Genomic DNA, 10,867 nt, shown 5'->3' on the forward strand with positions numbered 1-10,867 from the left:
GCAGCGAGAGACCACATGGCCCTGTAGCAGGTTCCGGTCCACGGATTATTTTATACCGCCTTCCTCCACGTTCCCTACCTCCTACAGACACTAGAGAAACACCAAGTACGTTTATACATATTCCTCTTTCTCGCGGAAAATCCTTAAAACTATATGCTTTCGTTAATACGTATCTGTACTTTGTGAGCAATGTGGGCACAGCGAATACATTTCGTACAGACAAACAAGTTACATAATCTTTTTTGCTTCGATACTGGAGTAGGTATATATGTATATATTTTTCAATCAATGACACGAGCAATCGGTGGGAGGTTTCCTTCGTAAAAGATTTATTGGCCATTGAGTAAAACATGTATACAGAAGTCTCTCCACTCGATCAATAATCTTTGGGTGTGTCTCCTTTTCGATATATGTAACGGTTTTTTGTTTAAAAACTTTTTTCCTTCACTTCATATTATCGTAAACGGCTTTAAATATATGAGGATGGGGAATAATATTATGGGCTTTGTATCAAAGGATTTCGCATGGAAATGGTTGGTCATCGTCATCGACGTTCACATACATATCTTTTGTATATTATAAATATGCCTGTTATTCCTCGGTTTATGTTCTGCAATCACTAATGTACTACTATGTTTCGGAAATCTCTCCAGGTTCTCAAATAATGGAATTTGCATGCAGTTTCTATGCAACACATTGTCAAAGAGAGAGATTTCTTGTCATTCCCGGTAATTGATTTTGCATAACGATCAACGTGTATCCGTCCTGGAGACATTCTGGGATCCTCGTCTCTTGGACTGATTAAACCTTTCGTAGAAAGGCACGAAGCTGACGACCAAGTCTTGGGGATGGCATGAAGGGTAGACGACGACCTAGGCGCGGTGCAAAAGGTGGTGAACGTTGCTCAACGTCGTCTTGGCTTCCACCCTGGGCGGCACCGTTCAAAGAATTATAAAGTAAATAATCCTCAGCCAATTCTCTGCCAAGACGCGGTGTAAAGACTTGCATAGCGTGACGTTTGCCTTCTGCAATTGTTTCATTATTTAATAACAATTATTAATTTATTTTATAGGAATTTGAAATGAAATAATACTTTAAGGTATTTCACTTGCTCGTTTACCTGGTATGGATACGAGAGCCCATGGTGCAGCGTTTAATGCTTCCGCTATAGCGTTGATCTCATCTACATCAGCTTCACTCTTCTCATCCGATCTTCGTCGTCTTCCTAATCGTGGACCAAACCACATTGCACCAGAAACGCCATTAAATGTTCTCTTCACGCAACTGGAACCGGAACAAACTCCATTGGCCTCATTCGCTCTCCCACCGTTACCAGTGAAGTCAACTTCCTTTGTGTCTGAAATATCAAAATGGCACTTTCACTTCAATTATAAAAGCATTATTACAAAAGGGAATATTTTTATTAATTAGAAAAAAGTATCCTTCGAGCCGGATTTGAACCAGCGACCTATGGATGCCTACTACCGCATGATCAAAGCCAACTACAGTCCACCGCTCTACCAACTGAGCTATCGAAGGTACATGGGTTATCAGAATATTCGAAATACTCAGATAGCACATTAATAATCTACTCTAATTAATCGTACATAGATTATCGTCTACTCACCGTATTCAGCAGAGATGCACGTAATGAGTAGCGCTAAGCTGACAGCGGCACAAAGATGCTTGGTAAAAAGGATCATACTGATGTCTATACGGTATTGCACCTCGAGGGCGAGTGGTGTCGGCTACAGGGAAATCCTCAGGTTATATAGGTGGTGCGATCTCAGGGGGTAACACGCGGGGGGGTGGCTTTCGATAGAAAGACTTCCGTGGGTCGTGTCGAGGGTTTACTGTACACGAGCAGGAGCGAGAGGCAAAAGTATTGAGGTACCCCCCATGGGCAATCTCGACATCCCCGTGATTTGTCTCCATTTGATTGAGACTTCGAGTCACCCATACTGAATGAGATTGAGAGAACCGAGACCAAAAATACCACCAGAGAAAATCCCTGAGCAGCAACATGTCAGAAGAGTCATCCTTATAATTTTATACCCTTACGAAGTCCAGTGGTTCCACACAAGTTCGGTATAATTATGTTGCTATAATTGATAGTTTTGGTACACTGTGTCGTGTTATCTAATAAATAATCCATGTACTACTTATTACGTTTTAGGATGCAAGGATAACTGAGTCCTTATCAGTTATCAGGGTCACATACGATCACACCCCATACCGTGTAATAAATGAAACGAGAGATTTGCTGATCCCCTGGTGGCGCCAGGGGGAAGACAATCAGTCGAGAAGAGTTAAATCCTGTCAATTATCCAATTCAATTTGGGGATCAAGTTATCAAGTCTGTGAGGTTGACTATTACCTATATAAAGGTCGACTCTAGGTAAGTTAGCCCTTCAGAAGTACAGGGATCGAAGCCCTGAAAGGATGCACAATGTCAGTTGTAAGATTTTAGTAATATAAGACACTTCCAGAGGGAGAAGAAAAAAATAAAATGATCACTCAAGGCACAGGAGGATAGTCGAGAGAACGTGTGTGCTATTCGATAGTCATGGAATGACAGAAGTCTCTGAATAGTCAAACGGATTGAGATTAATGCCTGGACCAATTACAGCAGCCGAATTTATACGTGCCGGCGCCTACTTTGGGACTAAGAAAGGATTTTTGTAGAACGCGTTGAAAAACTACCCCCAACTCTAATTGCCCGAGTAATTAAAATAACGTAACGCCCATCCTGCGGTCTCTGGTGTCTTTAAGAGGGAAGAAAAAGAAATACCCGAGAGTACCAGGAAAGTTCTAATAATAGTTGGACGCGTAGCTGTTTCTGAAGTATTCCTCTCTTTATAACTTTCTCTGGGAGTAATGATTTTAATTTCTGCTCCTTGATACCAACAATGCGATGTCCGACGCATTATTTATTCTACATTTTTTTCTCCTCAAAAATGAAACACCTAGACCGATACATGATCAATGAAAAATGAATAATAATGACTATAGCATCACTATATCAACCATATACAGTCTCTGAAAGTGAAACATTCTATAGTACTGTATCATTAATTAACTAAAGCATATATCTCAGTACTCCGAGCAACCGTGGCATCTTGTTTAGATCGCCTACGCGTATCCTGAGAGCGTATCTAGCCGTTTGTTTAACTTGCTACCATATATTTATACGCCTCTGCAGCAGTCTCACTGACGTGCCACGTACTATATCAATCAAGGTACCATCCAATCATGGAATTCAGCTGTGTGGAACGTCGATAATAAAGAAATTGAGGAAAACTTTTAATGAAACAACATATTCTTCATTACAGTCCCGATTGTTCCTGCTTCAATTCCAAGGCCCAAACATGCTGGGGCCAGCCGGTCCTCCCTTTTCCACGACGTGCACCTTCTCCAGAGTGTCCAATCTCGTCCTGGTCACATTCCACCTGTAGGAATGAATATTTGCCTCGTACACCATACTCACCAGTCCTGACTACACAAAGTTCGTATGTACAGACCCTTTCTTTTTCCCTTCCTCCTGTCACTACTTACAATAATATACAGGCGTATATACATTGGGCGCGTAATAAAGACGCCATATGCATTGAGTGGTTTTTCAGTGAGATCTAAGTGGGTACGCGGACTTCAATACTTATCAAAGCAAACAAACGTTTGGTTCATACTTTTTTTCACTCCTCCCTCTCCTCCTTACGTATTTGGAATAAGCGCGTAAGAGCCTCATGCTCTGATACATCTGTTGCAAGTGAAGACTCGACTTCACGTAGGAAGATTCCCACGTTGCTGATACTATAACGTGTACCATGTTATTCCTTATTGTACAATATGCCAGACTATTGTCCATGGTACTTTTTCTAACGATTCCATGTTGATGGTACAACTGCTGGTATTAGCGAAATAAACTTCCTGGTATTAGGACCAACTGAGGGGAGGAAACGTTTAACTATAGTGGTAAGTATAAACACTGGCTGTGCCGGTGGCCCTAATGATTTTTTAAAGAGCACCCTTAGCGCCGGAACAGTCGGAATTCAGATAGTGGTATTACCATCGTTTGTGGTATTTATTTATGAGAAAACTAATCTCTTTAAAATTGTATTGATTCATAGGCTGGATTACAAAATTAGAAGAACTCCTGATGCTACACTGTGATTCAGCTATCTGCGTTAACTGGTAATCGTTATCTAGTGGACTCTCTAGGGGTCCATTATGCGCTGCACTCTAAGAGACGTGGAACCTGGTGCAGACTTAATTGCTAGCAGATTGCCAGGACGATTGTGATTTAGATAAGGGAGCCACTCTCTGGATCAATCTAAGCGATCACACTTGAAAAGGATCGAACGATATTATCTTCACATTGCTGCACCCTCATATACAATTAGTTTCTGGCATTGCAAAGGGATGAGATGATGTTTACTTCCCAGATGCCAATAGGAAAGGACGTTTTTCTCTGTACTATACAGAGGGTGGTAAATGAATTATTATAATTACTTTTCTGAGAGTGCAAATTAAATAGAGTCAAAACTCACCCCTGTTTGTTTAGCACGTCTACTGCAGGACATAAGTTCCGCCCTGAAGGACGTGGGCGGCTCGTCACTCTGCAGTACAGCCATCAGGTAGCCGATGTAGGAACAAGCAAGTCTGAGTGTTTTAATTTTCGATAATTTTGTATCAGCCGGTACATTCGGTATACGATCCCTTAGATCGGCAAAGGCATTATTGATGCTCTGCGTCCTTCTGCGCTCCTTGCGATTCACGGTATTCCGACGTTTAACGGGACGCACCAGGAGTCCCATCCCAGAGGATGCCGTAGATTGCGATTCTACAGAACCACTCGAACACGTCAAATACTCTCTGCCCTGATTATTCTGATTGCTGGATTGCCGATATCCCAAGGTATAGTGTCCTGATAAATTTTCATGGTAACCATACTGATTATCCTGTATCCCCAATTCTTCCAAGCATTGTGAACTTCCTGCCACTCCTGGACTTCCGGTCCCTGACGTACCCCCTGTGGATAGTCCCGTGTCCATGGGACACCAAAAGCTTTCGGAACAATCCATACCCATGTTGCTGCTACCTGGGAACCAACAAGGATTACAATAAACCACTGAACATGTAAGAAATATATTTTAAAGCATATATTTGACTTACTCAATAACATTATTTGTATGGTTCCAGGCTGTTGTGTAATTTTGAAAAAATGTCTACTTGTTCCAAGACCTCCAGCCTTTTCAAAAGCTTTCTACCAACTGAATCCACGAAAAGCAACGTTGCAGCCTGCTCCGCTATCAGACATCGAGGAGAGAAGGTAGTCTTCATGGCTACTAAGAATAACGCGAACTTCTGCTGCTACCGAGTGAGTGTTTACCCCATGCTAGAATCTACGGAGGTGTTCTGGCCTGCGTCACAGCCAGAGTTTACAAAGTGCGCTGATCTCTATCCATCCTGAACGAGCCCTGCCCTCGCGGATGGCTCGTGCCCTCTTCCACGGGATCCTCGTTGACTGACGAAATTTTACCCGTTAAAGGAGTGACAACGGCTCATAAATTAAACAACCCCACGTGTCCCGAGTAGCGGCAGCTTCGAATTTTCCAATAAATCATCTGCATACGGCACGATGTCATTGATAGAGAAGATATATCTCTAAGGCAGATAATGTATTCAAAGATACATAATGATGCTTTTGACAGCTTACATTGCTAATGATAAAATTAGTCAAAACATGGATTCCTGGTGATGCTTTGACACTGCTCTTGGCGACTTTCCAGCCTTTGTAATTAATGAGAGTTTAATGAACACGATGCTGCTGACAAATGGCCATCACTGTCTTCCTCTGTATTAGCTTTGCTGTACCTTACCATGGTTAGAATATCTGTTTGAGGATTTGGAAGACGGAACAAGGGTACCAAGTGAGAAGGAGGACACAGAGTAGGGGATGAAAGGTGGTTCATAGTTAACTGGGAGCCCTTTTGCGCCTGCTTAGGAAGCTCCGCCTCTGGTTATTACTTTATTGGATTTGGGCCGAACTTCCCAGCTACCAGACGCCATAGTTATGCTTCCTTCAGATCCACTTGCGCAAACTCGCCCCAGAGCTCTCGACCATATCGCCTATTTATATAATTTTGATTATTTGTCGGATGATAATTAGAATTCTTCAAACTTTCAATTCTATTAATATCGAAATTCTTTTCGATCATCCCAGGCATCCATTGCATTCCGTTGTGCCGATGTGAATTTAAAACTAACGTAGTTGTGATTTCCTTTGTTTCGGCCTGTCCTGTTTACCCAGCAATTATCCTGAAGGACGCCCACGAGGCGCTACGACGGGAAGGTCCTATTTGTCAGTGACGGAAATATTGGACCAGCGGCTTCTAGGCTTACAGGATCCCAGTCGTCAGGACCTTTGCAGAAACACGAGACTAATACGACAAGTCTCGTGTCGCCAGGACGCGTGAGTTATGCGAGTCCTGGTGCCACTTATCCTGGCCCCACGTATCCGACTCTGGTCACTGGATGCTGGAGACCCTGGCCAGTCAAATCGTATAGAATTCCTTCGAGGGAAAGAATGGAAGGAAGTCAAGGGACATAGAGAAAACGTTTAGAGCTCTCATTGATCGGTGATATAAAATTCATATGTTTATAATCAACTGACAGAATGAACCCTGGGGACCTTCTTCATCGAAACTCGAGACCTTTCAAACTACCCAAACAGGATCCTCTTTACTAATTGGATAATTATTCATTTGAGATGAACTTTGTTGCTCGGTACAATATACAAATCGTACAATGTATCACTCGACGTGTTTAGATTGGCCGATCGGTGTGAATGACGAGCGTGCGAATGATCGCGACAAATATTTGTCCGATATGTTTTGTATTTGCTAGGATAGCCCATCGTGCGAAGAATTTGCGTAGGGCGCCGGCTAGAGTGTCTGACTGTTGTATTCTAGGTTTTAATTCCTTCGTATCAATATCTGTACCAGGAAGCTTTGATAAAATTATTGGGTTGCGAGACAGGATCTTTGAGGATGAAGAAAAACTCTTATGTAAATTAATGTACACTTTTATTATCATCCTTATTCGGCTGGAAATATCGTTCTTTATACAAAACTTTACAAATCTTATTCTTAACGCGGTAAAGTCGAATTTCTTGAGTCCTAATAATAGCGTGTCAATTTCTCAGATTATTTCCTGACTTGTGACCTATCCTTCATCAGGATCCCACGTGGAAATTAATACTCTTTGGTGTACGGGCGACATACGAATATCGGGCGCTTCTTATTCTCTGGTTAACCCTTCTATTTACATTATATATGTATATCTTGATAATAAGAATACGCCAAACTATTTACATGCTTCATTCATCTATACAATTACGGATATCCTTGTATATTTCTTATGGTATTAAGTCACCAGTGGTACCGGATCGTTTTCCTTTTTTAATTTTCTTTTTGGTTCTGATATTTCTAATAGCTATTCCATTTTCATTGCATCTGATTTGGCGGTTCTTGCTTTAATTCCAAGGCCCACATGTGCTGAGGCCATCCTGTGCGACCTTTGCCCTTTGACGTCTCCTCGAGGATTGAACTCGATGTGCTCTGAGTGCAAGTTTCGCTCTGTAACATTGGGAAAAAACAAATATTAAAATCATAGGAAGTAACATTCTTGACGTAGAAACGATCGGTGGTGGTCCACGGTTGGATGTTTTCTTGGGGAGAAGAAATTGTGAAAACCACAAAAGTAAAGGGCGCTTCCTGAGAACACCGCGGAAGTGGGAACGATTTTTGAAAATTGTTAGATCCCTCAAAAATGGTGACAGTCCTTCGATCATAGGTGCTTCAGGCGACTACCTGAAGACCTCACAGCGCGTTTTTCGGATTCTAGTATAAAAATAATTGCAGCATTCCCCTCGAGAGTATTGTATCCTAATAAAAGGATTTTGTAGCAAGATAATTTGTACTTTTGTCAAATTCATCATAAAGATCAGCAGCCAATCCTCTGTAATTCCGCGAGTTTACCGATCCGCGTATTTTGTATGTCTCTAGCAGTGGTACGATTGTTTTATTTTCACAGGACATCATGCACGATAATGCACTTTTAAGTAACATCTTTGGCTAAGAATGGGGTCTCAATTAGGAGACTAACGTTTAGTTTAACGTAATGCGCTTACTGGATAGGGAGTTTATGAAAGACAAGTCCATAACGCGCCTCATAATCCGTCGGGAAGAAATTGAATAAATAGAAAGGAGAGAAAAAAATCAAAAAACAACGACAACTCTGAGTAATCGAGCAAGAAGAACTTTCTGATGGGATCCTCCTAAAAACAGATTTCGTAAATTGTAACGAAGTAAGGAAAAAACAGTTTGAAGAAGAGAGAGAAAAAATAAATAGAGCAAGAACATTCCAATATTCTGACGTTTCCGAGTATCGAGACCCAAAGCCGTCTCTCTTCGTCACTGTTCTCTCCTCTCTCGTGGGACAAGCTCAGAAGTTATGAAGTGGCCAGGAAGATTATGGCGTAAACAGTGTGACGTTCCAGGCTCCTTTTAAAAAGAGTCCATCGAGCGTCTCTCACGCGCCTAAAGAACTCCAAAATAATATTAACTGAGCTCTGAGATAACTCACCGGATTCTGCTGGGCCTTATTTCGCCGTCCATTCGACAATATTTCAGCCCTAAAAGTCTGCGGCTCTTCGCCCTCGTCGCTCTCCAGTACGGCCATTAAATACCCAATATAGGATGCTGCCAATCTGAGCGTTTTGATTTTTGATAATTTCGTATCAGCAGGTACATTTGGAATGCAATCCCTGAGATCAGCGAATGCATTATTTATGCTCTGCGTCCGTCTCCGTTCCTTTTTATTTGCCGTGTTTCTCCTTTTGGGCCTCACGATCATCCCCTCGCGGACACCGTGGAGATGCTGGATACTGCCAGGCTGGAGCACGGGATTGGATTGGTACTCTTGTCTCCCCAGAGTATCCGTCGCTTGTGGATAAACCATACTGGAATATTGACTTCCAATAGGATGAGCGTACTGTTGATGATTGGTATAATGAGACGATGATGAGGAGGACGGTGAGAAATGGGAATCCTGGATACCAATCTCTTCTATGAGCGGCGGGGTGGAAGCTGCTGGACTTCCGGCGCCTGAACTTCCTCCAGAGATACCTGAATCGGCGCACCAGTATCCAGACTGTCCATCCGTATCCATACCCATTGGACCTGCAAGAAATCACAAACACCATCGTCACCTCACTGCCATTCTCCTAATGATTTATACTCATGACAATTTATATTTAATATAAAGATAACTGACCGTAGGGAAGTTGCGTGACGTAATTATAAGGTTGATGCCACTGCGGATAATAATCCGCCTGAGCTTCGTATCCACCAAGCATGTTTTATAATTTATATTTTTTTTTTAATATAAATTTTACGGTGCACTCTCACGGAATGATATATTCTAAAATTGAAATTCCAGAATTCTTTTAAATGTTTCTGCTCATTTAGGGTGTTTAATAATATTTTGTCTTACGTTACGGTTATCCACAGTACACAATAGACACCACAGACTGTCACAACCCTTCCTAACGAGGGCCCCAGGGGTACGGAGAGTTGATCTCAAAATTCTATGGGGTTTCTAATGACGCGTGCGCGTATGTGGGTGCTGCCGAAATGACACTGATGTGGGATCGAGCTCTGGATCTCCGTACCACAAGTGTTTACACGAGTTAAGTTTATGATCTGGGTGGATACCCAGTAGACCCAACCCACTGGCGGGGCTTCGTGCTCCCCCCAGCATATCCCTTTCTACGCCCCTGAATGCTATTCAATTAGTAAATTGAATTCTCAGCTCTTGGAGAGAGGGATGATTTAGATGATAGATTAACCAAAATTTAAGATAAGCTGTAGAGAATCGATTTTTTTTTTATTCCACAAAAATATTATTAATAGCGTGAGCTTTAGATTCTTATTAAAAAATGATGGTACAAATTTGAGAGGCTCTTCGTGTCTCTCTCAATGCAGTTTGATCGATTGGAAACACTTGGAAGGATCTTTGCTAGTCAGTTTTGTCGAATTCTTAAAAAATACAAAATGTTACTCGTGTCTTTTCCCTGGTGGATGAACGGGAGAAGAAAAAAACATTAGAAAAACTGTCAAAAGTTTTCTGCCGACCGAGTGTCGGGTTCCGACAGGGCTAGACGGTAGCAATCCCCAGGGGGTTGATTTTAAAACCGAAAAACCTGCTGGCATAAATAAAGATGCGTATCTCGCGTCCATCAATTTTATAATAGGGAATCTTATATAGGTTAAGCCAATTAAATTTTGTAAATCGTTCAGTTAATTCTACGATACACCGTGTCAGACTTACCTAACCATAAAGGTACGCGTCCTTACATTATCCACGTGTATGGGGAAGCTCGAGAAGTAACCAGTAATGTTGAGCAATAAATAAGACAATTAGAGATAGGAGAAAGCGTCTGGTACGTGGTGGGACAAAGGCCAGACGCCACGAGATTTCAATTATTTCTCCACCCTTCTGACAACTAGACAGGATCTCACTTTGAGAGAATATGCGCCAGGCCGTGCGAGACATAATGTCACTGTAATGGAACAAACGATAAGATTAAGGTAGATCAACGATAGAAGGAAAATATTAAGAAAAAATATTCTCCCTCTGATTTACTCAAATGTCTCTAGTGGTGCTAGTTATTAGAACTGATAAAACCAGCGCAAATGTCAAGTTCTCTGATGGCGGCCATCTTGAACACGCGAATGCACTGAAGTTAGAAACACGCGAGAGTCAGTGGCACTCATGCTTCTCTCAAAGAAATAAGTCTATGCCG

At 41.9% G+C, this 10,867-nt stretch overlaps 3 protein-coding genes, 1 long non-coding RNA gene and 1 other non-coding gene across 8 annotated transcripts; 1 reads left to right on the plus strand and 4 right to left on the minus strand.

The window, feature by feature from the left end:
• Positions 1 to 312: 312 nt before the first annotated feature.
• LOC107270291 (PBAN-type neuropeptides) lies at positions 313 to 1,766 on the minus strand. Its single transcript, XM_015745171.2, has 3 exons — positions 1,628 to 1,766; positions 1,121 to 1,357; positions 313 to 1,025 (listed from the first exon to the last, which is right to left on the minus strand). The coding sequence occupies exons 1-3, from the start codon at positions 1,701 to 1,703 to the stop codon at positions 802 to 804; spliced, it is 537 nt and encodes a 178-aa protein (XP_015600657.1). The 5' UTR covers positions 1,704 to 1,766; the 3' UTR covers positions 313 to 801.
• Positions 866 to 4,664, plus strand: LOC107270293. 2 transcript variants are annotated; one of them, XR_003060477.1, is made up of 9 exons: positions 866 to 956; positions 1,100 to 1,335; positions 1,432 to 1,538; positions 1,612 to 2,088; positions 2,177 to 2,398; positions 2,490 to 3,239; positions 3,333 to 3,505; positions 4,128 to 4,487; positions 4,562 to 4,664. It is a non-coding gene; the product is annotated as an uncharacterized LOC107270293 (long non-coding RNA). The 2 variants fall into 2 exon arrangements; XR_001538290.2 differs by lacking the exons at positions 3,333 to 3,505; positions 4,128 to 4,487; positions 4,562 to 4,664 and having other exon boundaries at positions 2,490 to 3,312.
• On the minus strand, positions 1,441 to 1,539 carry Trnay-gua. The gene is made up of 2 exons: positions 1,503 to 1,539; positions 1,441 to 1,476 (listed from the first exon to the last, which is right to left on the minus strand). It is a non-coding gene; the product is annotated as a tRNA-Tyr (tRNA).
• LOC107270290 (heart- and neural crest derivatives-expressed protein 2) lies at positions 3,319 to 5,308 on the minus strand. Its single transcript, XM_015745170.2, has 3 exons — positions 5,173 to 5,308; positions 4,548 to 5,098; positions 3,319 to 3,449 (listed from the first exon to the last, which is right to left on the minus strand). Exons 1-3 carry the CDS (start codon positions 5,180 to 5,182, stop codon positions 3,327 to 3,329), a joined length of 684 nt encoding a protein of 227 aa, XP_015600656.1. The 5' UTR covers positions 5,183 to 5,308; the 3' UTR covers positions 3,319 to 3,326.
• A 1,760-nt stretch (positions 5,309 to 7,068) lies between these two features.
• Positions 7,069 to 10,525, minus strand: LOC107270283 (heart- and neural crest derivatives-expressed protein 1). Of its 3 annotated transcripts, XM_025087643.1 has the most exons (5): positions 10,393 to 10,487; positions 9,556 to 10,264; positions 9,337 to 9,483; positions 8,647 to 9,242; positions 7,069 to 7,637 (listed from the first exon to the last, which is right to left on the minus strand). In XM_025087643.1, exons 3-5 carry the CDS (start codon positions 9,416 to 9,418, stop codon positions 7,506 to 7,508), a joined length of 810 nt encoding a protein of 269 aa, XP_024943411.1. In that variant the 5' UTR covers positions 9,419 to 9,483; positions 9,556 to 10,264; positions 10,393 to 10,487; the 3' UTR covers positions 7,069 to 7,505. The 3 variants fall into 3 exon arrangements, with proteins under 3 accessions (XP_024943411.1, XP_015600641.1, XP_024943409.1); XM_015745155.2 differs by lacking the exon at positions 9,556 to 10,264 and having other exon boundaries at positions 10,393 to 10,525; XM_025087641.1 differs by having other exon boundaries at positions 9,337 to 9,845; positions 10,393 to 10,511.
• Between the last annotated feature and the right edge of the window lie 342 nt (positions 10,526 to 10,867).

This window comes from Cephus cinctus, unplaced genomic scaffold (genome assembly GCF_000341935.2).
Source record: "Cephus cinctus unplaced genomic scaffold, Ccin1 Ccin1_scaffold0715, whole genome shotgun sequence".
NCBI lineage: Eukaryota > Metazoa > Arthropoda > Insecta > Hymenoptera > Cephidae > Cephus > Cephus cinctus.